This window comes from Spea bombifrons, chromosome 1 (genome assembly GCF_027358695.1).
Source record: "Spea bombifrons isolate aSpeBom1 chromosome 1, aSpeBom1.2.pri, whole genome shotgun sequence".
Taxonomy (NCBI): Eukaryota; Metazoa; Chordata; class Amphibia; order Anura; family Pelobatidae; genus Spea; species Spea bombifrons.
The window spans coordinates 87,723,414-87,746,223 of NC_071087.1; the positions used below are offsets into that span (position 1 = coordinate 87,723,414).

At 43.2% G+C, this 22,810-nt stretch overlaps 2 protein-coding genes across 2 annotated transcripts; one reads left to right on the forward strand and one right to left on the reverse strand.

Moving 5' to 3' along the window:
- Nucleotides 1-239: 239 nt before the first annotated feature.
- On the forward strand, nucleotides 240-10,636 carry LOC128494672 (glyoxylate reductase/hydroxypyruvate reductase-like). Its single transcript, XM_053465824.1, has 9 exons — nucleotides 240-390; nucleotides 3,001-3,131; nucleotides 3,564-3,636; nucleotides 4,160-4,276; nucleotides 4,790-4,878; nucleotides 6,466-6,570; nucleotides 6,748-6,883; nucleotides 10,069-10,199; nucleotides 10,395-10,636. The coding sequence occupies exons 1-9, from the start codon at nucleotides 305-307 to the stop codon at nucleotides 10,514-10,516; spliced, it is 990 nt and encodes a 329-aa protein (XP_053321799.1). The 5' UTR covers nucleotides 240-304; the 3' UTR covers nucleotides 10,517-10,636.
- Nucleotides 10,637-15,011: 4,375 nt separating this feature from the next.
- Nucleotides 15,012-21,463, reverse strand: ZBTB5 (zinc finger and BTB domain containing 5). The gene is made up of 2 exons (XM_053465818.1): nucleotides 21,210-21,463; nucleotides 15,012-17,912 (listed from the first exon to the last, which is right to left on the reverse strand). Exons 1-2 carry the CDS (start codon nucleotides 21,239-21,241, stop codon nucleotides 15,893-15,895), a joined length of 2,052 nt encoding a protein of 683 aa, XP_053321793.1. The 5' UTR covers nucleotides 21,242-21,463; the 3' UTR covers nucleotides 15,012-15,892.
- Between the last annotated feature and the right edge of the window lie 1,347 nt (nucleotides 21,464-22,810).

Genomic DNA, 22,810 nt, shown 5'->3' on the forward strand with positions numbered 1-22,810 from the left:
CTCCACAACTTGGGTGTTTCTGGAGAGCTATGGGGAATAGCTTTTAATTATACTATTTATAAGGGGCTACATCAAACAAATCATCACCTTTTAAGACAGTTCCCTTGTTAAGACAGCAACACTCTAATCGCTGAGACAATGTGTGGCAAGGCATCGAATGAACACTAGATGGCGCTGTCGATACATACATATATATATACCGGTATATACCGTATATAGAAAGCTTCCTGCTTAATTCAGCTCCTCCCCTATAGCCGCCTACTGCTTCCTTGTCAGCTGAAGCAAGTCAGATCAAGGCCAGGTTATGAGAGCAGTGCACAAGCTGATGAAGGTGTTTGTGACCAGAAGGATTCCCCCTGAAGGGCAGAAGCTCTTGTCACAGGCTGAAATGTAAGTGGCAGATTTTATGTTATGTGCATACGCTCTTCAGCCCTACATAAACCGCTTAGCGGAACATACATTTAATTATTTTGTATTAAACTGCATGACGGTAGTAGTAGAACAGACAATTACTATGTAATGTGATCCTGATCTATATGCAAATAGAATGTATTTACTGCAGCGCTATGTGATGGCGATCACATGCAAGCATATGCTGTCTATGGCTTTTAGTTGTAATTCATATGATCTGGAGCTGACTTTCTGTGAGTATACCACTGGAGCGGACTGTTATCCTGTTCCAGATTATCGTTGAAAAGATTAGTCTCCTAAATGTAAGTAGGCAGTCCCAGCCCTTGAGAGACGGTAAATGGTCATGTTTTCAGCACATAATAAAGTGGCAACTCACTGGCCACTTTACTAGGTACACCTGTTCAATTGCTTGTTAACACAAATAGCTAATCAGCCAATCACATGGCAGCAACTCAATGCATGTAAAAGTGGTCAAGGCAACTTGTTGACGTTCAAACCGAGCATCAGAATGGGGAAGAAAAGGGATTTAGGTGACTTTGAACTTGGCATGGTTGTTGGTGCCAGATGGGCTGGTTTGAGTGTTTCAGAAACTGCTGATCTACTGGGATTTTCATGAACACCCATCTCTAGGGTTTACAGAGAATGGTCTGAAAAAGAGAAGATATCCAATGAGCGGCAGTTGTGTGGACAAAAATGCATTGTTGATGTCAGAGGTATCAATGGTTCAGGCTGGTGGTGGTGGGGAAATGATGTGGGGGGCATTTTCTTGGCACTTTGGGCCCCTTACTACCAATTGAGCATCGTTTAAACGTGACGGCCTACCTGACTATTGTTGCTGACCATGTCTATCCCTTTATGACCATAGTGTAACCATCTTCTGATGGCTACTTCCAGTAGGATTATGCACCATGTCACAAAGCTCTGTCATCTCAAACTGGTTTCTTGAACATGACAATGAGTTCACTGACCTCCAATGACCGCCACAGTCACCAGATCTCAATCCAATAGAGCACCTTTGGGATGTGGTGGAACGGATGATTCGCATCATGGATGTGCAGCCGACAAATCTGCAGCAACTGCGTGATGCCATCATGTCCATATGGACCAAAATCTCTACAAATGTTTCCAGCACCTTGTAGAAAGTATGCCACGAAAAATGAAAGCAAAAGGGCATCCTACCCTGTACTAGCAAGGTGTACCCAATAAAGTGGCCAGTGTGTGTGTGTGTGTGTGTGTGTGTGTATATCTATATCTATATCCGGTGAACGTTTGCGGGTTGCGCGCAGGCAACCGCCGCTGCTCCTCCGGGGCTTCTATGGTGGAGCACCGGGCGGTCTTGTAATGCCGGCCGGAGGAAGTGCCGGCAGCAGGGGAGATCTACATTGCACAGACCTCCACTGGCTGCTCCAACTAGACACCAGGGAGTCTAAAGCATGGGTCACAAGTAAAGGGATGCACTGGTAAGTTGGGGGGGTGTAAGAGTGGCATGGGGGGTTAAGAGTGGCATGGGTCAGGGTTCAATGGTTTTCTGGAGGCAGAGTGGCAAATAGGGGGTTAAAAGGCATATCAGGGAAGCATAGTAGCATATAGGGGGACGTAAGGCATACCTGGGGAGGAATGGCAAATAGGGGGTTAAAATGCATGTCAGGGAGGCAGAGTGGCATATATGGGTGTATAAGGCATATCTGGGGCAGAGTGGCTTATTAGGGAGGCAGAGCGGGATATAGGGGGTAAAAGGCATTTCTGGGGGGCAGAGTGGCGTATAAGAGGGTATAAGGCATATCTGGGGGGGGTAGATGTGCATAACTGGGACAGACTGGCAAAAAAAGGAAGAAAAAAAAAAAAGATTTTAATATTTACTAGTAAAACTTTTTTTTTCGTATAGGGTAAGACTACTAGTAAACATTAAAATCATTTGAGACTATATTCAGGCTTTTTCTCTTTTTCCTAAATTAATATTCAAATTTTGGGGGGTCATCTTATAATCAGGGTTGTCTTATAATTGAGCAAATACGGTTTATTTCACATGGACTGGCTGGACACATCACAAAATAAAGAAAATAAACCGCAAACATTATTTGAAACCTGGAAGGCTTACATTGAGACATTTAGACACTGACACACAATTGACTATAAAAAGGACTTTAGAACTGACAGCGTGGTATTGCACTCACGTGTTGATGGGCAAACCTCCAATAACATTACCTGGGTAATTCTAGATGATAGAGAATTGGACTATGGCATCATTGGCGGATTTCTTTTGGGTTTCTGCTGTGGACTCTGATTGAAGAGATACCGGTTTGGGAGAGGGAGAATTGGGGGCCAGGAGTTTCTATTTGTTAGTTTAGTTTTATTCTAGTGTGATAAAGATGAAAAGTTAGAATGAGAGAAGTTGATGACATGCTGTTCCATAATGTCACGCTGTTTCTGCACTGCTCTCGATCTGTATCTGTCATATAGCATGGAATATTGCATGTGCTTCATGGGAATGTTGTCCATGTATTTGAAGCGTCATCTGAATAAGCAGGTTTTAATCTAATGTATTATTCTCAAGAAACATATGATAAGTCTTTGTTTTTTTGTTTTTAGATGCAATGTCGATCAGTGGGATTCAGATGAGCCTATACCAAGGGCAGAGTTGCTTAAAAGGGTTGCAGGAGCTCATGGTCTTCTCTGTCTCTTGTCCGACAAAATTGACAAGGAGGTTCTGGACACTGCTGGTAAGGATGGCCTGAAACCACTGCGGGGGGGGGGGGGGGTGATCCTATCATGACATCTTTCTGTGGCCACCATTGCAGCCAAACTCATGTTCTGGTGGCCACTACTGCCATTTTCTGCTGGTGGCACATACATATATACAAAGTTATAGGATTGGGATACTTGTGGTTTGACTACTCCAGGGCTGTAATATAAAACATATGCAAATTAATGGTATAGACATAAATTGAAAGGGTTTTGATACTGTTTTCTAAAGTAACTATATCCATGTCAGCGATCGCTTTGCAGGTCGCTTTTATTATTATTATTGCAACGTTATATTGTATTTTTTGTTCGTATTTCCTAATTCAGATTAGTATTACTAATATACTTACAATCTGACCAGAAGAACATTGTTGTAATATTTGGTTACTATTTGTTTATTGCTTTGCCAGGTCCTGATCTCAAAATCATCAGTACCCTCTCTGTTGGCTTTGACCATTTAGCTTTGGATGAAATTAAAAAGCGGTATGTGCATTGCATATAACGTATCACACATTCATCAATGGCATGTTATATATTTGTCTTAGTCTGCTCTATATGTATTCTTTGTATACAGTTTTCCATGTTTGAGGTCTTTTCTTTATGCGATAACTTTACTCTATCTGAAAACAGTAGCTCTTAAAGTATTTAAACAGTCTGGTCAACTATCCACCTAAAAACAAAACCGAGCAATCTTCCCTCTTAATATCATCCGTCAATGGCTGAAATGTGAATTTCAGAAAAGTGGGCAGATGTGGCTCCTAGTCAGATGGGTGCCTGGAAACCTGGACCTGATATCTTCACTAAACCATAAGTGGAAACACTTCTACGCCCACAAGAAGTGGTTAAAGTGAGATATATTGCTAACGTATCCGTGGCTTGTGATGTTTTATGTGTAGGACAAACTCAGCTTTATTTTGTTAATTCCATAATTGTACAAGCTCGGTTGTATATGTCACTTGTGGTGTTCTTGTAGCACTTTCATTAATATGAGTTGGGTCTTGTACAGAGGAATCAGAGTTGGCTACACACCTGATGTTCTGACAGATGCCACAGCAGAACTTAGTGTGGCATTGCTGCTGGCTACCTGCCGCCGGATCCCAGAAGCTATGGAAGAAGTTAAAAAGTAAGGATTATTTTTTACACGCCTATTTCAACAACATTTTTGACTCCTTTGTAAAACTTATACTTTATACGCCATCAAGACTGGTCCTTGACCAAATAGCTAGCACCCCAGGCAAGTAGCCGCTTTGTTGCTCCACACAGTAACATGCCATGTTTTACATTTCGAATGCCAATGTAAGCATGGATCGCTTGTGCACATCCCTTATGCGCTGTGGAGGCTTCTCTTGCTCCCCTGCCAGGATCTAAAATGAACGGCTTGCAGCTGACTGAGTCTCCTGGCGCTAAGACAGGCCCTGTATGCAACATGCAGTGACCCATTACTTCAGCTTATTATACACAGTTTCCATGTTTGTGATTCCATATAGCTATTCTTTCCTTTCTACAAAACTAGTGAGAACGGCGATTTTGATTTTTTTTTTTTTCCCCTCCCCCATTAAAGAAATTGTTCATTGAGGATCACTGGATCTCTACCTTACCAAACGTGATTGCTGGTTCTGCTTTTTAATCTCTACAGTGGAGGATGGAAGACTTGGGCTCCCATGTGGATGTGTGGCTACGGACTATCTAACAGCACGGTGGGAGTTATTGGTCTCGGCAGGATCGGTAAATATCTGTAATGTTATGTGATGAGTGTGGCGGTGGTGCGCTAATGACACTTAAAATAGCTTAAAAATACAATGTATGTGTTTAAATGTACAGTTTGAGAAGTTACCCATTTCATCAATTCCTTAAACTAATGGTTTCATACAGGGTTTTCACTTGGTTCCCTGGTTCTTGAAATTAGTGATAGCACATCAAGCTAGTCAGCTACCGAAGTTCCTCGTTACCAGATATAAAGCAGTATGAATAAGTACTTAAAAAGTAATAGAGAACATTATAAATGCTTTCAAAAGCAAGACTCTATGCTTACATACACTTTTTTGTTTTGTTTTCCTTTTACTCTATTGTAATTTGTAGCCTACTTTCCTTAGCCTAATATGTACATTCAGGGGTAAGCAGTAACTCCTTTGTGATGGAGATGTTAGTAAATGTCTTATGGCCTCAGGGACTTTGACAAGCCATGCTATGGAAACCGTTGTCCTTGTATGCAATATGACCTAAAGTGTGTGGACATCATTACTAATTAATGGGTTTAGGTGTTTTAGCCACTGCTAACAGGTATGTAAAATCAAGCACATGGGCAGCCATCTCAACAGACAAACATTGGCAGTAGAATGGGTTGTTACGTGGTACTGTCATAGGACCCCACCTTCTGCCCTGGGCCAGTGTGATGATTGTGAAGAGAAAGTGTCACACAACCGCTACACAAGCGTTAGATCACGCATTTACAGAGTGGGAGCCACCAAGTGCTAAAGCACATGGCGTGTTAAAATCCAAAACTGCCTCTGGAAGCAACATCAGCACAAGCAATGTGGTCAGGAGTTTCATGAAATGGGTTTCCATGGCCAAGCGAAAACTCACCATGCGCGATGCCAAGCACTGGCTCGGGTGGTGTAAAGCACACTGCCACTGGAGCAATGGAAATCACACATCACTATCTGGATGTCTGATTAACAAATATGGGTTTGTTGGATGCCAGGAAAACATTACCTACTGGAATTATTTCCGTATTTGCTCGATTATAAGACAAGGTTTTTTTCCAGAGCAAATGCTCTGAAAAATACCCCTCGTCTTATTATCGGGGTCGTCGACCTGGATCCTCCTGCCCCCCCCCCAACTTACCAGTATTTCTGAGTCCCCGGTGCTTAGTCCGGGCAGCGTGTAGAGCTCTACGCGATTCGCGTACACAACTTCCGCTGCAGCCGGGAGGAGGTGCGGTTAGCGGCGGGGGTTGTCTGCTTCCATCGGGCAGACCTTCGCCGGCTGTCAGAGATCAGAGTTCCCCATGATCTCTGACAGCCAGGGCTGCCCGGACTACGCACCGGGGACTCAGAAGCTCTGGTAAGTTGGGAGGGGGAGGGAGTGTTAAATGGGGGGCATAAGGCATTTCTGGAGGCAGAGTGCTCTATGGAACTCTAATGCTCTAATCCTCTGTACAGAGTGCTCTAATGCAATTTTACGTGATGCAATAGTAACATTATTTTACTGTATACAATTTAAACAACTTCTAGTATGACATCACACTTTGAGCGGGGATGGATTCTCTGCATTTGTTATATATATTTGTATTTCTTTGTGTTTTTATTGTAGGATTAGCTATATCGCGTCGTCTTGCACCGTTTGGTGTTAAAAAGTTTTTATACACTGGACGGCAGCCCAGGCCTGAAAAAGCAGAGGAGATAAATGCGGAATATGGTAAAGATTTTCCAAAGTGCTAAAGTGTAGCGTTTTCCAGGCTTAGATACGACTTAAAGGGAAGGTCAAATCCTTTTTGTTTTTTGTTGTTGTTAAATTTCAGTGGGCTGCGTATTTATGAATTTATAGAACCTGCAAGGAAAATAGTCAATAGGCTTAATCTATACTTTCTCTTAGTGTCTTGCGAGAAACTTGCTGAGGATTCAGACTTCGTCATCGTAACTTGTTCTTTAACGCCTGAGACGGAAGGGCTCTGTAACAAAGAGTTCTTTGGAAGAATGAAAAAGACTGCTATTTTCATTAACACTAGTAGGTAAGTCATTATTCATATTACATGTTTATTCAGCAGCCTAGGCCTGCTTTGGGTTTTACTAAACCGTGAGTTGGTCAGTGAGTTCACTGACTTAACTATACTTTGTGAAGGGCCAAGCCTGGCGAATTGTAGACGTTCCCCAGCTTTCATGTTATGACAAAAAAACTTACATCTACACAGAAACCTACCAGCGCTTGGGGTAAAAGGATAACTCCACTCTCTAGAGATGTCTGCTCTGCCATGTCTTATATACAATGATGTCCTACCTTTGTTGTTTAACCTTATGGAGTCTTCTCATTCAACCTTTGGACAGTGACAAGCAGTGTTTTTCCCACAAGACTCTCCTTTCCCTTTCTTTCTCTTGCACATCTCTGCCCTAAGGCTAGGTTTCCACTTGTTTTTTTTTTGCTAAAACGCCCATAAAAACGCCAATTCAGACACACGGCGTTTTTTTTAGTGAAAAAACGCTGCAGCCAGATGTTAGCTGTTCTTCAATAGGAAATCGCACAATGCCATATCCACTTGGCGTTTTTCTGTTTGGCGTTTTTTCAGTCCTCTTTGGCGTTTTCTGCTTTTTTGGGCTCTGTGGCAGTTTTTCAAAATCGCAGCATGTTGACACTGGTGTTTTTTGCAAGGAAATCTTGGCGTTTTTCTCCAATAGAAGTCTATGGGAGAGAAAAAAACGCCATGAAAAAGCCATGTGGGTTTATTGCCTTGGCGTTTTTTATGGCGTTTTTTCCACAGTTACAATGCAGAGGATGGACCCAGTATCTGTGTGTCCTACGAGAAATAGGCTGGAAACAAACAGTTTCACACAAAACAAAGTTCATATTGAATTTTACACTATTTAGAACAAACATGCCATTACAAACAAACATACCCAACTGGATCCTGCGTGCCAAAAGCAACAGCAAACATTTTGCACCATCATTTGGGGCCAATCTTCCTAGAGGAGCAGACATTCGGAATAAAGCATGCCTTACAAACCACAGAAAAGAGACAAAAGGGTCCGCCAGGGCATTTAAGTAGAACTCTATCAAAGAAATGACATCAGGAGAGGGCAGATACTTGCCATTTATCCGAATCCCTTTTAGGTGGGTGAAACTTCTAACTTGTAAAGGCTGGAAAAACTGCCTAAGGTCAAAAAAAGCAATTTCCACAGGAAGGCTAAAACGCCAGAAAAAACGCCAAAACGCAGGAAAATGCAGTGGCAGTTTTCTTGGCGTTTTTCATCAAGAAAAAAAACGCAGGACAAAAACCCAAGTGGAAACCTAGCCTAAAACAACCCTGCACTCTAGCACGTGTACATGGATAATGATATTAATCTACTATAAACCTATGTAGGGCTGCAACTAACGATTATTTTAATAATCGATTAATCGGCCGATTATTTTTTCGATTAATCGATTAATCGGATAAAAAAAAACAATATGCAAATTTTTCGTTTATTTAAAAGAATTTAATGAACTGGATGTTAAAAAACAACTTAAAATTTACATTAACATTCTTATTTTGTTATGATGTAATAAAAAACAATATTTTCAAAGTACAAGAACCCAAACACAATATTTATGAAACAAAATAACCCCAAACATTCTGAAAAGAGGTGGACTATTACTGTTCAAGAAACTTTGCCCCAGCACTTTGCACTTTGCACCCAGCACTTTGCACCCAGCACTTTGCACCCAGCCCTGGCACTTTGCACCCAGCACTTTGCACCCAGCACTTTGCCCCAGCCCTGGCACTTTGCATCCAGCACTTTGCACCCAGCATTCAGCACTTTGCACCAGCACTTTGCACCCAGCCCTGGCACTTTGCACCCAGCACTTTGCACCCAGCCCTGGCACTTTGCACCCAGCACTGGCACTTTGCACCCAGCACTTTGCACTGTGCCCCTGCACCCAGTCTCTAACTCTGCCCTGCACCCAGCCCTGCCCCCACATTCTGCCCTGCCCCCACACTCACACTCTGCCCTGCACCCACTCTGCCCTGCACCCACACTCACACCCTGCCCTGCATCCCCACCCCCACTCTGCCCTGCACCCAGTCTCCCACTCTGCTCTGCACCCACACTCACACCCTGCATCCCCACCCCCACTCTGCCCTGCACCCAGTCTCCTGCCCTGCACCCCCCACCCCCACTCTGCCCTGCACCCCCACCCCCACTCTGCCCTGCACCCACACTCACGAACCGCTCTGTGCGAATGGAGCCACTCGCACAGAGCGAACCGCTCTGTGCGAATGGAGCCACTCGCACAGAGCGAACCGCTCTGTGCGAATGGAGCCACTCGCACAGAGCGAACCGCTCTGTGCGAATGGAGCCACTCGCACAGAGCGAACCGCTCTGTGCGAATGGAGCCACTCGCACAGAGCGAACCGCTCTGTGCGAGTGGAGCCACTCGCACAGAGCGAACCGCTCTGTGCGAGTGGAGCCACTCGCACAGAGCGAACCGCTCTGTGCGAGTGGAGCCACTCGCACAGAGCGAACCGCTCTGTGCGAGTGGAGCCACTCGCACAGAGCGAACCGCTCTGTGCGAGTGGAGCCACTCGCACAGAGCGAACCGCTCTGTGCGAGTGGAGCCACTCGCACAGAGCGAACCGCTCTGTGCGAGTGGAGCCACTCGCACAGAGCGAACCGCTCTGTGCGAGTGGCTCTGTGCGATCCGTGCACATAGACATGAAGAATACTTACCTCCGGAACGCGTCACATCCGTCACGTAGCTAAAAGAAGGCGGAGACTGCAGAGCGTGTAGCAGAAGCGGGGAACGCTCGCGGAGGTAAGTAAAAGGAGCCGAGTGCTCCAACAACGAATTGATCACTCGATTAATCGATAACGGAAATCGTTATCGATGATTTCCGTTATCGATTATTATCGATTTTATCGATTCGTTGTTTCAGCTCTAAACCTATGTTTTATAGGACACAAGGTACTTTGGCAGGACCATCTCCACGTACTGCGTATTTGTATCTGTGAAACTATGCCCAGTTACAACTTGAACTCTTTCAGAATGTCTAAATGTATCAACAACAACTTTGGTATATCTAAAGGCCAACAGTTGAGACAAAAGAATTGCTCTTTTACACAATAAAGTTAAAACCAAACTTAAAATATAAAAAATTAACACTAAAAATGGATCCTAACTGGTTGCACTAGCCATAACTGATCTTTTTTTCTGCCCTCCTAGAGGTTCCGTGGTAAACCAAGATGATCTCTATAATGCCTTGGCGAGTGGGCAGATCGCAGCTGCCGGCCTGGACGTTACCACGCCAGAGCCTCTTCCGCCAACCCACCCACTGCTCAGCCTGAAAAACTGCGGTATGACTTTTTTTCATTTTGACTTAAATGGGAGACTATTGCGGATTTTGTTGTGTTTGGGAATCACAGTAATGTGCTGCCTTGTATATGTGGCTTTTCCTGAATATATTGTGAGAATATACGGTGACTCAGTCTTAGGATGATATATTATCTGACTCCACACTGTCTGTCTGACATGCTGTCCTGTTTCCTCAGTGATTTTGCCGCATATTGGAAGCGCAACATACGATACCAGAAACGCCATGTCTGTGTTGACCGTGAATAACCTGTTGAAAGGTCTAACAGGAGAACCTATGCCCTGTGAGCTAAAACTGTGAAGAGGCCGAAACCAGATACCGAAGCAAAACGTGGTGTCCAGGGAACATCTAACCAGACTCACTCAGATTGTTTTTGTACATGCCAGCATCTGTAATCCTATTAAATAAACCATCAGACAAGAGTGCGTTTTTGTTCTTTAAGGGAAAAAAAAATGACAATTACTACTTTTATTTATGTTGGGGGAAACTGAACAAATGGGTGTTGCATGCCACCATCTACAATTGTGCTACTGCTGCAAACCACTGCTTAACATGTTGTATGAGTAACAGAGCATCATGTTCATGCAATGCATTGAAGAACATCTTACATGTATTGCTAGCTTTCTGATGGACAGCTCTACTCAAGTTCCAGAGGTGGTTTTACTACCGTAGCTCAATTCAGAACCAGTCAACAGCATCAACACTACTCTGAGCAGCTAAACAAACAGTGCGGTCTTCTGTTGTGTGACAAGACAGAAACTCAAGAGCCAAGAATGAAGCTGGTGTTGCAAGTTGAGGATGTCCCTGAGGCTGGATTACAAGTTGGACTTCAAGTCTCTCTGACCAGCTATGTTTAAAGGTGCTGGGTTCCTTCCTCCTAGTTAATGGTGTGGCTTTGGAGTACTTTTTCAACTCAATTACTGAATCAAACTCTGATTTGATGAAACGCTGTGCTTTCCATAGCAGCGGTCTGAAAGTTGGCAGACTAATTGGCTACATTTGAACTGTGTGGCAACTTGTCAAGATGATTTTAATACAAAGACGACGTACTATCTTTCTGCCAAGTCGGTTATGTTTACTGTAGCAATGCAGTGCTTAAGAAAACCTCCACTGTCAATAGTCTCAGGCAGTCCTTACCATGTCCAGAGCAGCAGCAGAGGGCCTTCTCCTTGGTGCAGTGATTTGCATTGTAGACTGACTACTTGAAGCATTCAATGCGTGGTAGGAAAGCACCCCCTTTCAAATAAATAGGCTCACAAGCAAGCACTGGAGCAAGCAGTTGGGTTGGGAAATGGGCAAATGCACATGGGACAGCCCGTGAATTTAATTTGAATTTTGCTCATGGTGGCTTAAGGTAAAACGAAGAGTAAGGTAAGATGAAACCCATGCAACATTTTTGCATGGGTTTACATTAGTTTTGCTTTTCCCCGTGTGATTTACATGTAGTAAGTTCAGTGTTTGCTAGAGTTGTGTATCACGTTTCCTATTCAGACACTAAGTGACAATATGAGCCAGAGCTGATTGTAAGAAACACCATCAAGGCCAGAATATTGTTGCAAATAAAGATATTTTATGCTATTTTGGTGATATGTGGCTTGCAGATGATGCCATTCACAGCATAAATATTTACACAATTATATTGCGCTTTACATCATGTGACATAATCTGTGTTGTGTTACGATCTCCAGGGGGCTTTTGAATTACAAGAAGCTTCAGAAAATGAGGTACTCACTGAAACAGGGAAATATGATATAAAAAGTATATATTTTCCTTCCAACTATCGAACAATAACCAAATGATGTCAATGAATTTTGGGAGTTCCCCTTTACTGAATATACAGAGGATCTAAAGCTCGGTTGCGAGCAGTTGTCATTCTTACTTAGAAGCGCCTGCGTATCTTTTGGTGATAAAACGGTATTGGTTAAACCTCAAAGAAAAATATGGTGTATAAAGTAAAAAGATTTCTCATAAGGGGAAAAAGTATATTACCGGTATTAAATCATAGTGTGAAATACCAATATCTTATATGTATTAAGAATACTTATTAAAATACCTCTCTAAACTTGGACTAATAATTGCCAATAAAATATGAGATTATAAAACACTGTTGAAACCAACCACTATAAATTAATGTGGAACACAGGTGAAAATAATAATGGGAAACAAAGGTGATTTATGCAATCTGCATAGCATGATTCCTCATATTGCACCACATAAATATAAAGAATGGCAGCACATACGAGGGTATTATAGTCCCAACATACATTTCACTACATAAAAAGCTTCAAGGGCCAACGGTTTATAAAATGAAATGCACGTCAGGCCCAGTGACCAAAAAAGAAAACCCCTATAGTTCCAGCACTATAACATGGTGGATTTATGAATTAACTTGGGAATAAACACAAACGATAACGCTGTCACTTAAATTACTGCAAACTATTAAAAGTGAACTGGCCTTCCACGTTCTCAACCTCCCAGAGGTCAAAGTGTTAACCCCTTAAAGACCAAAGCCGCTAGTGCTGGAAACAGCACAGGCAGTATAAAAAAAAAAAAAAAAAAAAAAAAAATAGCTATTATGAAGCCAAACTAGCGTAGGGGACAGCAAACGAAAGAATGGCTGAACGGCAAGGGAGTTGAAAACAAAGTATCTATTGTGTAAGACAGGAGATGAAAGAGCGGCCTCCACAAGCTGCAGTATGAAATATCAAGATGCAGGAGGAGGAGGAGAGAAATACCAGGTCTCAATGGCTACAGCAATAAAGAAACGATACTTTGGGAACATAGGAAAGAAGATGATTGACGTGGCTTATTTAGGCGGCAGCTTTCAGCAAATTCTTTTTCGTGCATTATGAGCAGCATTCGGTAAATTGCGATTAAGTAAAATTTGAGTAAAGCTAGGTGCACCGCCCTACACATTGTGCAGGGCCTCCTCTGCCCTTCTTGAAGGGAGATTTCCCAAGGATGGCCCTTCATAATGCAGCAAAATCAGGCCATTAAAAGCACAACTCTCCAAACAACTCCTTTTATAGAGAATAAATGATTCTGTAGTTGTGCGTTTCAACTAATTTCAAAGTAATTAATTTCAGTACGGTAATGGTAAGTGTTCTGTGCAAGCCATTAGTTCCTCCAAACCAGACTCCTCAAACCATGTCTTTATGGACCTTCTTGGGTACATGGGAACAATGAATGGCCTTCCCCAAACTTGTGCCACAATGTTAGAAGCATAGGATTGTCCAAAATGTTGTGTGCTGTAGTATTAACGCATCATTTACAGGAACTTAGGGGCCTACACAAAACACTGAAAACAGCCCCAGACCATTATCCCTCCTCCACCAAACTTCACAGTAGGCATTAATCATTCCAGCAGGTATCTGATGCCTGGTAACTGCCAAAGCATCAGAAATCAAGATGCAAAGCATAATTTATCACTCTAGAGTCCAGTGGTGATGTGCTTTACGCCACTCCAGCAGTCAAGTGGCATTGTGCATAATGATCTTTGGCTTGGTCTTTAGATAGGTTGCCGTGGCTGAGCCAATTTCATAAAGCTCCAGCCTTACAGTGCTTGTATCGATGTATTCTTCCAGAGTTAGTTTGGAACTCTGTAGTTGGGGATGCTACAGAGGACGCGCAAGTTTTACACTGTACATTACTCACTAGCTCCGATCTGTGAGTGTGTGTGATCTACCACTGTGTGGCTAGACTGTTACTCCGTGAGGCTTCCACTTCACAATTAAAAGCAAACAGCTCTTTGATATATAGCTCCCTCGTTTTCAAGAGACCAAAAGTAATTGGAGAATTAACTCAAAAGCTGTTTCATGGACAGGTGTGGGCTATTTCTTCATCAATTAACCCCTTAACGACCAAAGACGTGCCAGACATGTCACACAGTTAACGACCAAGGACATTAAATAAACTTAGAAAGCGGTTGTTTCATTTCAAATCCATTGCGGTGGCATACAATTATGAGAATTGTTTCAGTGTCCGAATATTTCCAGACCTAACTTTATATATATTTTCAGACACACAGGCATATTAGTCATTTGTAGCCGCTCTAGCTCTATTATATTGTATCCCAACCTACTAGAGAAACACATGGACTCCTTATCATACTGCCTTGCGATAAAATCTTTGGAGGAATGGACTTTGGATAAAACAAAACATTGTTAGCATTGCCAAGAAGAAATCAGCTTGGTGTGGTGTTCGAGCAGTCACCAAAAATATCACATGACTGTCTCCATTAACAGCCTTCAACAGATAAAGCATGTTTATTGAGAATGAGATAAACCTAGGTTTTTACTCACTGCTTTTGGCCACACAATTTTACATCATTAAAGCATAAACAGGTTTAAGGTCTCGTTATCATCCGTAGGCAAGAAAAATGGGTGGGGGGGATAAACGCACAAGACTAGCCCTTGAACCAAAAAGCATGAAGAGCTATTGCACCCTTAAAGAACTTCTGTCTGCTTGCACTCAGGTAGCATGGAAAACAGAAGAATAGATGTAAGGAAGATGTGGGAAGAAACAGAACATGGTCCTGTTGGGGGAAGATATTTTAAGAAGGGAGAAAAAAATAAGGTAGGAGTGTTAAACCATATAAATATTTCAGAGTGTTTGTGTCCACTTACAATGGATGAAACCTAACCATTCATTAAAGGCATACTCCTCGTGAGTCCTTACATGTCTGCCCTGTGGTGGTAAAGCCCATTTCTTTCATATGTACACAAAATACATATAATGTGCGAGACAAAAACCAGGGGGAAATATACTGGGGGGAAAAAAAAAAAACAAAGAAAAATAGCCACAAGACGGTTGGCCGTTTAATACATTCTAACACACTCATCAGCATAAAAAAAAATACACATTATGAGGGCAATACATAAATACATAGAATGTGTATTTATTGAACACAAGTGCATACTGCGATTGAAATTAAACAGCTTTACTAGTCATGGTTGAAATACTACTAGGTATGTAGAAGACAAATGCTATATACAATATGATTTATAACCAGTCACAGATTGGTAGACATTCTAATCATATAATATGCATATTATATTATATGCACATATAAATATTTGGCTCGCTTTAAATAAGCATGTTTCTGGGACCGTTTACAGCCAATAGTAAACAATTAAAGCACTATAAATTTGCTGATGGACTGTATATAAAAAAAATAGATAATAAAGAAATGTTATTACAGTTGGGCTTTTACAACAGTAAACAAGTGCACTGGCAATGAAGGTTACTTTATTGGTAGCTTTTAAATATCTTCCATTAATAAAAGGGCAATAATTTAGTTAGGGAATTGGGGTGCTGACAATACTTACCAGAGGTTTTAAAAAAAATAATAATATATGCCTTTCAGCGTTTGTATGAGGGTTTCCACATCTGTACAGACAAAGCTGTTAAAATGTTTTAGGTTTGGTTTCTTAATTACTGTTTTTTTTCATGAACACAGAAATTAGGTATTTTAATTATACCTCATACAGAAAGAGGTTAAACACTTATTGATAGGGTTTTCCCCTAAGACAACAACATCTTGACTAAAAGTCACCTGGATCGCTTAGACACAGTCTTTGCCTTCCAATCCTTTGCTCAGATAACTCATAGATCAGATACCCGGTCATTGAGAATTCTTATTCTTTTTTTTTTTTTTTCCTGGGGTGTTGTTAAAACTTAAAGTAAGGTTGTAGGAAGATTGCTGTTTTGCCACCTAAGGCAAGTAGTTTTGGAATGCTTGTACAAGTGACTAGACTGACTAAACCTCTTTCCACATTTCAAGCAGGCATAGGGTTTTTCACCTGTATGTACTCGGATATGCTTCTTACAGTCTGTTAGAGTGAGAAATGTCTTACAGCATATTTTACAAGCATACTTGCGGGCACCTTCCACAACCAACACATTGTGCTCAGATAAAGCTTTCTTGCACTTTGAAAGAACATCCGCGGACGCCCTTGTCAGCTGGGGTGGACCCTGCTGCGATGAATGACCGTTGTCATAAGAACTTGTCCCGTTCATGAGGAGTTGAGAAGAGGCGCTATCCTGTAGCTGGGCACTCCGTACAGAAGTCACAATAGGCATTTTTGGGGCTATGCGGCGATAATTTGGGAAGCTGCAAGCTCTGCCTCTTGCGTTTCCCATGATGGATCTGGACATAGAATGAAGCCCTAAGCCAGACCTGGGGAAGTCCATTCCAAATGGATCGTTTCCTCTGTAGTTCGATGATTGGGTGCAAGGTATAGACATTACGTCCTGCATAGGACGAGCAAAATGAGAATCTGGACCGTCACTGAAGGGGTTTTCTAAGTGAGACATGACACCAGACGAATGACTGTTCTGCCCCGACTCAGGGCTCACCAAGTAGGACACCTCGCCATCCATCCTGCAGTCACTGGTCGTATTTGGAATGTTGTCGTCATTTTGGCTTAAGCTCGCACTTCCATTTCTATTTTTGTTCAGAAAGTTAGAAATACTGAAGGAGGATTTGTGCTCCATGTTGGGAGTCACATCTAATATGTGAATATCGCCAACTCTATCCGTACTAGACTGGGGGTCGGAAAAGCTACGATCACTGCTTTCTGGGCTCAGTTCAATTTTTTCCCCACCTGCAACACCCTCTACTTCAACAGGCTCGCTGCCCTCTGCTTGCGAGGTGACATCGCTCACCTCATCCTGAGGTTCAGGGGAGCTCAAAGGCTCAGATTTGACAATCACTCGCATGTGATCTTTTCCATCCACAGTTATCTCATGAGTTTCAGAAGAGTACATATTTTTATCACAGGCATTTTCCTGTACATAACTAGCTTCAGCTGTGTTTGTCTGGGATCCCATAGAGATATGTGAAATATTTTCGCCGCCGTTGTCAGATTGGCTGGGCACTTGAGTATCTTCTTGACTATTGTACGACTGATCAAATATTATTGTGGCATCCTCTTGGTTTTCTGGAGCAGAATCAGATTTTAAGTTGTCTACAATTTTGATGGAATCGGGAGAGAAATACTCTTCACGAGAATTAACCATCGACTGAACACTTTCAGGAGTAACGTCCGTTATGAGACATTCATCCAGAGAGGTCCTCATTCGTTGCCTAGCCCTTTCCTCAGATGACTGTTTCCTTTTGTGAAGCCTCCTTATTGGGAATGTGGCCCTTTGCTCCACCATACTGTTTCGAACCGAGTTATGTTGCTGCTGTGACTGTTCCTCGTTACTCTGATTTGAATTCAGAGCAGAGCTCACTATGCTTAGTCCTAATTGCTGAAGCATGAACGATCTCTGCATGCGAGCACTCTGCTCTTGAGCTCTATCATTGGGAGACATGGGCAGTGTCCTTGTGGTGAGATAATGCTTACACGCTTTCACTACCGAATTTAAATGCAGGTGAGACGCTGCAAGTAAGACATCCATAACATTGCTCTCTCCAAGCATGAGCGTTGATGTATACATCATATCAATGAGGGCAGCAAAGGCTTCGGAGGTCACCACCTCGCTGTCCAACTGAATCATGTTCATGCTCTGGTCCCCCTCGGCGACTGTAAAGAGGGCTCTGAAATGAGTGCTGCAGGCAGCTAGCACAGAGCGGTGAGCTTTGAAATGACGACTGCCGACCACAATCACACAGTCGCAGAGCTGCCCTTGGAGCCTCTGATAGTTCAACTGCTGGAACGTTTGTTCAAAATGCCCAGGAAAATCCATGGTCCTAGAGAAAAGAAAAGAAAAAAAAAAAGGACATCTCAAATAAGTAAGAAATACTGCCATGTTAACACAACTAAATTCTACCAATACTAAAGGAATGTGGCAAACAAGCCTGGGGGGTGTAAAAATCTCATTATTTTAATTTTCAGGCACATTACGGAGTGATAGTCCCAAACTGAGTTTGGGGCAAAGCGTGAAAATGCTCACGCCCCTGAATACTTTTTAGATAGTTCATCCAACATGAAAAGAACTACAAATAATAAAATAAACATCTTTGTTAAATATTCCCTAAAGGGTGTTTCTCCTAAGTCTCCTCACTGACTTCACTATCCATTATGCAGGGCCAGTTGTGCTGTTCTTGCTGGAGACGCTTAACTGGTGTTGGCCCTCCATAATGAATGGAAAAGATCCCAGCTCTCCTGCCAAAAGTCTCCTTATGAGTTTTTTTTTATATCACCCCCAAAGTGTTCGAAATATTTAAATGCACTGCAACTAGAATTCCGTCAATAAGACTTTTGTCATTATAGTTTCTTGAGACCCCCACTTAACACAAACACATTTCACTGAGAAAAATCAGACAGTCCAGAAGTGTACAAAAAAAATTCCAAAATAAAGTAGTATTTTTAGGTATAAAAATAGGATTGATTTTTGGGATGACTGATTTGCAGCTTGGAAACCTGGCTTCATGAAGATGCAATAGCTTTACTACCCAACTAGAAATAGTATTATTTTTATGGCCTCCACCCAGGTTATTTGAGCACCCCAGGTTTGGGCTTCATACTTTATGTGATGGCTGTTGTTGTCACTGATGCCCAACTGTAGAACATAATCTCTACCCCTATGTGAAATAATGTAAAGTCAGGATAGATATTACAAACAAGGAACTGGTGCACTGGCTGCTTGAAGCTGTCAATCAGGGGCAAAGTACGGAGGAGGAGGGCAGCCTCTTCTGTGTCAGGTCGAGGCTTTATTTCTTGGCATTATAAGGGACACTAAATGCTCCCTTTAAAAGTCCTCTCAGAGAGCTACATCTTCCTGACATAACTTCCAAATATGCTGACACAGCTCGGCCCTTCCTGTTAAACTCACTGGCCCTTCAAAATGCACGCCTTGGTGAATTGGACACCACATCCCTTAGATACACAGAGGGGGCTATTCACTAAAGTCAGAGCTGTGGTTTCAATGCATTCACTTCATTCTACTTTATGAAGGTCCAATTCCTGCAGAAAGCGCTTGGCTGGCCCCAGATCAGGCAGAGCTCAATCAGTGCGATTTCTTCACCCTAACTTATACATTATACAGGGCAAGCTCAGCCCTTCTGAATGGAGAAACCACCAGTGTGCGTCCTTCATAATGAATACAGCTCTACCGCGAACTGTCTCTTTAGTGAATAGACCCCGAGATCTAACCACAAACACGCTAGCACAGCATAGTCAGGCTTGCGGGGCCAAACATACAAGTTGCATATTTAGGAATGCCAAGACTACACACAACGGCCGTACCATAAAGGCTGCACTCCAGAGCCGAAAATTCCCAGCAACTTGGGTACCCGTCGCTGTCAGGATACAAACGCAATCAGGAACGGTGCTTAAACACGCAAACATGACCTCATTTCCTCATCAGGACGTTCAATGTTAGCGTTCTAACCCATCCCCTGCCAGTACATTAAGCCTTAACACAGCCACTGCATTTTATGATGATCTATCTAGGAATCAGTCACGTGATGAAAGCAACTTTACCTGAAAAAGATATTTAGCGATTTCCATAGCACCAGCATACTCCGCAACCAACCAATTCCACCCCACTGACTGCACAACATATACATGCAAACCAAATTAATACGTTCCTAAGTCCCTCTGCGTTATGGAGTAAATACCAGGCGCAATAACATTTTATTTAGCAAGTCTGATCCAGTCCCCGGCTTTAACGCATGATGCGTTAACTTTGTCCGCACGCTGAGAAAAATATTAATTAGCCTCTGGCTAATCCCATATTACGTTTAGGTAACTTTAGCACAATAAACTGGTACAGGCGTTACGGAATAATTATTTAAAAAGCAGCGTTACTTTGTAGTTATATATACTGATATTGCATGATGTCATACATTAAAAGGTCATACACAGCCCTCGACCTTCACTGCATTGTATGTGATACACGCAGAGCGTGGAATGTCTCGCAGCTTCTTTCGCAATTAATTTAGAATGAAGGCATTTGCTACTCTAATGTAATCATTCCAGTCCCAGTGTAATCAATTACAAACAGAATGAAGAGTACACACACACACACACACACACACACGTGTGCCAACCAGGGATCGCAACACACGCGTGCCAACCAGGGACCGCAACACAAACACCAGTGCCAACCAGGGATCGCAACACACACACACGCGTGCCAGCCAGGGATCGCAACACACACACGCGTGGCAACCAGGGATCGCAACACACACGTACGTGCCAACCAGGGATCGCAACACACACGTACGTGCCAACCAGGGATTGCAACACACATGTACGTGCCAACCAGGGATCGCAACACACATGTACGTGCCAGCCAGGGATCGCAACACACATGTACGTGCCAGCCAGGGATCACCATATACACACACGCCAGCCAGGGATCACCATATACACACACGCCAGCCAGGGATCACCATATACACACACGCCAGCCAGGGATCACCATATACACACACGCCAGCCAGGGATCACCATATACACACACGCCAACCAGGGATCACCATATACACACACGCCAACCAGGGATCACCATATACACACACGCCAACCAGGGATCACCATATACACACACGCCAACCAGGGATCACCATACATACACACACACGCCAACCAGGGATCACCATACATACACACACACGCCAACCAGGGATCACCATACATACACACACACGCCAACCAGGGATCACCATACATACACACACACACGCCAACCAGGGATCACCATACATACACACGTCAACCAGGGATCACCATACATACACACACACACACACGTCAACCAGGGATCACCATACATACACACACACACACCAACCAGGGATCACCATACATACACACACATGCCAACCAGGGATCATCATACATACACACACGCCAACCAGGGATCACCACACACACAAAGACATGTCAAAATGCAATATGCAGGAGGTCACTCTAAGCACGACGTACTGACAGGATGCCCCTCACCAAGGCGCCGTATACATCGCCGGTGTGACCCTCCCCCCCACTACGTAAATATGGTCTCCGCCAGTGTACTCTCCCACTATAGGGTTTCTCCTCACCTGTCTGGTTGGCAGGCCCAGGCCTCGGTCATACAGCGGCCTCTTTGTGTCTGACGGCTCCCCCGGGAGCTGCTGCTCTGCTCCTGTCCTCGGCCTCCTTCTTCGGCTACCGGACGTGACGAGCAGACCGAGGGGGGAGACAAGTGGGCATCAGACAGAGAGAAGAGCTTGCCAATGGGAGGGCGGGGTTACAGTAGCAGACAGACGGAGGAGCCCCAGACAACACAGTCTCCTCCTCCCCCTTCCGTCTGCGGCCGCTCCGCCGAACGCTCCCCACGCCCCGCTCTCCAGCCCAGGGTGGAGATACCCGCACTGAAGCTAGACAAGGCAGAATGAACAAGGTCGTGTAGTGATTGGACGCATTGGCCGTACTTCTACCTCGTGATTGGCCGCATCCCTTGTCCCTCTAACGAAGCTTCTGCCCGCGTTTTTGCAAGTCAATAGGTATATTGGTGTTAAGCAGAAGCCTCTGAAGGATCTATTGTGTATTTATTCATACGGGGCTTGCACATGGCACGTATGGAGTGTTGCGTACATATTTTCATTCTATTGGGAGAGAAAAAAATTAACCAATCCGGTCGTGGTATATACTGACGAACAAACGTAAATATTTAGGAAACGCCCATTGCTTCAGATCAATGAGCCTTTTGAGAACACGGACATAATAAACCCCGCCCCTTGTATTGTAGTGAGCCAGTTTGGCCCGCCCCTTTCTGTCATAGGCTCTTATACTGTTTGCTGAGCTTCATATGGATTTATCCTATTTGTTATTTACTTAATAACGCTTTACTAAGAAGGCAAAATAGTAAATACCAATAGAATGAGGATAAGTTCATATTTTATATGGGGGAACATACAGATGCCAAAGCAATGGGGTTCCTGGGTTGTTGGTGGTTGCATTTATATACATAATGTTGGCTTAATGGCTCACATCTCCCAAGAGTCCCGATTTAGGAAGGACAGTCCTTCTGCCCCCTTCTCTAGGAACACTGTATGTGGACACCCCTCCTAATAAATGAGTTTAGGTGTTTCCACACCGATTGTTAACAGGCGTAAAAAAGCAAGTACACAGGCAGCCGTCTCCTTAGGCAGAAGAATGAGCTGAAGAGCTCACAGGAGGCCACCTTTTGACAGTTTGTCAAATGTGTGCCCTGCAAGATCTGCTCCGGTCTCCTGTAAGTGCTATTGTTGCGAAGGGGAAGCATCTAGGAATAACAACAACTCATTGACGAGGTGGTAGACCACTGTGGGGCTACACAGAAATCATTTTCACAGTAGATAATTAACAGGAAAATAAACTTGAATCTCTCCTAAAAAAAATCTGCAACACAGTGCAAATTATTCTTTAGAATATGAATATCATATGCAAACCCCGCATTGTGTGTATAGATCAAATGGATCAATTGAGTAACACATGCGAATCCTGCATTGTGCGTAAAAATCAAATGAGAACCACATGGAAACATAGAGATCAACTGAGTATCACATACAAACCCTGCATTGTGTGTATAGATCAAATGAGAACCACGTGGAAACATCGAAAAATCAACCGAGTAACGCATACAAACCATGCATTGTGTGTATAAAGAAACATACATATT

Bases quoted from the DNA above. Each gene is read 5' to 3' on its own strand.
- ZBTB5 (XM_053465818.1), bottom strand. From the start codon at position 21,241: ATGACCGAGGCCTGGGCCTGCCAACCAGACAG. The intron at 17,913-21,209 runs GTGAGGAGAAAC...TCTTTTCTCTAG, and splicing joins TGGGCCTGCCAACCAGACAG to GACCATGGATTTTCCTGGGC.
- LOC128494672 (XM_053465824.1), top strand. From the start codon at position 305: ATGAGAGCAGTGCACAAGCTGATGAAGGTGTTTGTGACCAGAAGGATT. The intron at 3,637-4,159 runs GTATGTGCATTG...GGTCTTGTACAG, and splicing joins TTGGATGAAATTAAAAAGCG to AGGAATCAGAGTTGGCTACA. The intron at 10,200-10,394 runs GTATGACTTTTT...CTGTTTCCTCAG, and splicing joins GCTCAGCCTGAAAAACTGCG to TGATTTTGCCGCATATTGGA.